Source organism: Haplochromis burtoni, unplaced genomic scaffold (assembly GCF_018398535.1).
Source record: "Haplochromis burtoni strain Fernald_Lab_line unplaced genomic scaffold, NCSU_Asbu1 Contig_2229, whole genome shotgun sequence".
Taxonomy (NCBI): domain Eukaryota; kingdom Metazoa; phylum Chordata; class Actinopteri; order Cichliformes; family Cichlidae; genus Haplochromis; species Haplochromis burtoni.
The window spans coordinates 1-1266 of record NW_024584590.1 but is presented as its reverse complement, the minus strand read 5'-3'; the positions used below and the strand labels follow the sequence as shown (position 1 = coordinate 1266).

Sequence of the window (1266 nt, the reverse complement as noted above, 5' to 3'; positions counted from 1 at the left end):
ATAATAAATAATCAAACCATGAGCCAGGTTCTCAAACTTCTGGGCCAGTTCTTTCATGGAGAGTTTGGTTTCAGTTTCTTCGTCAAGTTTGGACAGTTCTCTGAGTATTTTACAGCCACCAAGAGCACTCAGGACTGCCTCACCTGCCTGGAAAGGAAAGCAGCAAATTATCTACTTTCTGCAAAGAAACAGGTGCAAAAAGTTAATTCATTGTATCTAATGTTGTCTGTTTCATTATCTCAGTTCTTTCTTTTGAAGTAGTCTGAGTGGTAATGCAGACACATACAGCCATTAACATATTTACTTGCTGCACGAAGTCTAAGCTGGTGATATTTGCAATTCACTTAAAGGTACTATATAAAAGTATTTTATATTTTTAGTTCAGTAGCTGCTTTTTATTTACTGCAAGCTGGATAGAAACTTTAAGTAGAAGCCCACTTAAATCCTACTTAAAGCTTGGCTTGCTGTAATTAAATGTAAATGCTTAAATGTAGCATGTTAAAATGCACAATCACAATTGAATTTGATTGTTATATAGTAATAATTTACTTATAGATTAAGATTTAAAATTATGATATACATTTAACATAATCAACGCTTACATCATAAAATAATCATTAAAAATATATTGTAATTAACTGACGCCAACAACTTTCACATGTTACCATGAGCACCTAGCTGTGTCACTTCATTTCACCTGAAAATTGATGTTTTTATTCAAATAAATATCTGTTCATCCATTCATACACCGAGGACTCTGTAGTATATAAATCAGTATAAGAGGATTTTTTAAATTTAGTTTAATTAATTTAAATTGAATTTAATTTAATTTAATTTTTAATTTTTTTCTTCTGGAAAAGCACCACTCCTTAACTAATAATAATGCAGAAACAAGCTGTAGTTTGATTATTGGGGATTTCAAACCAGCTGAACACAAGTAAAATCCTTTTTGCAGTTTGTCTCAGAACTTTTACCATCTCCCAGAAATAAAGGGCCATCTCACTGCGGTTTTGCAGTACAGCCCAGAGGAAGAGTGAAGCCCAGGGATGAGGGCAGGGCAGGTCCTGATACATGCAACGTCCACGCAGAACCTTACTGGCACGCTTTGATGAATGAAGAAAAGAATGCTCATTATCACGTCAATAATTTAAAAAAAAGAAAAAAGAAATCCTATAACCACAAGTACACTCTGTGTGCATGTTTTGAAAAGTTCAGAGTACCTTCAGAGACATCCTTTTGGATGAAGTGAACTGAAAGCCCAAAGCT

General features: G+C 33.9%; 1 protein-coding gene across 1 annotated transcript in view; it reads right to left on the bottom strand.

Annotated features, from left to right (window-relative positions):
* Positions 1-1262, bottom strand: part of LOC102297106 (transient receptor potential cation channel subfamily M member 5) — a gene marked incomplete at its 5' end in the record, with an annotated part of 13304 nt that extends 12042 nt beyond the window's left edge. The window contains 3 exons of the mRNA XM_005952830.3: positions 18-147; positions 975-1103; positions 1221-1262. Of these exons, the coding sequence (XP_005952892.3) occupies positions 18-147; positions 975-1103; positions 1221-1262 (301 nt within the window). The remainder of the gene's footprint in view (positions 1-17; positions 148-974; positions 1104-1220) is intronic.
* Positions 1263-1266: the final 4 nt, after the last annotated feature.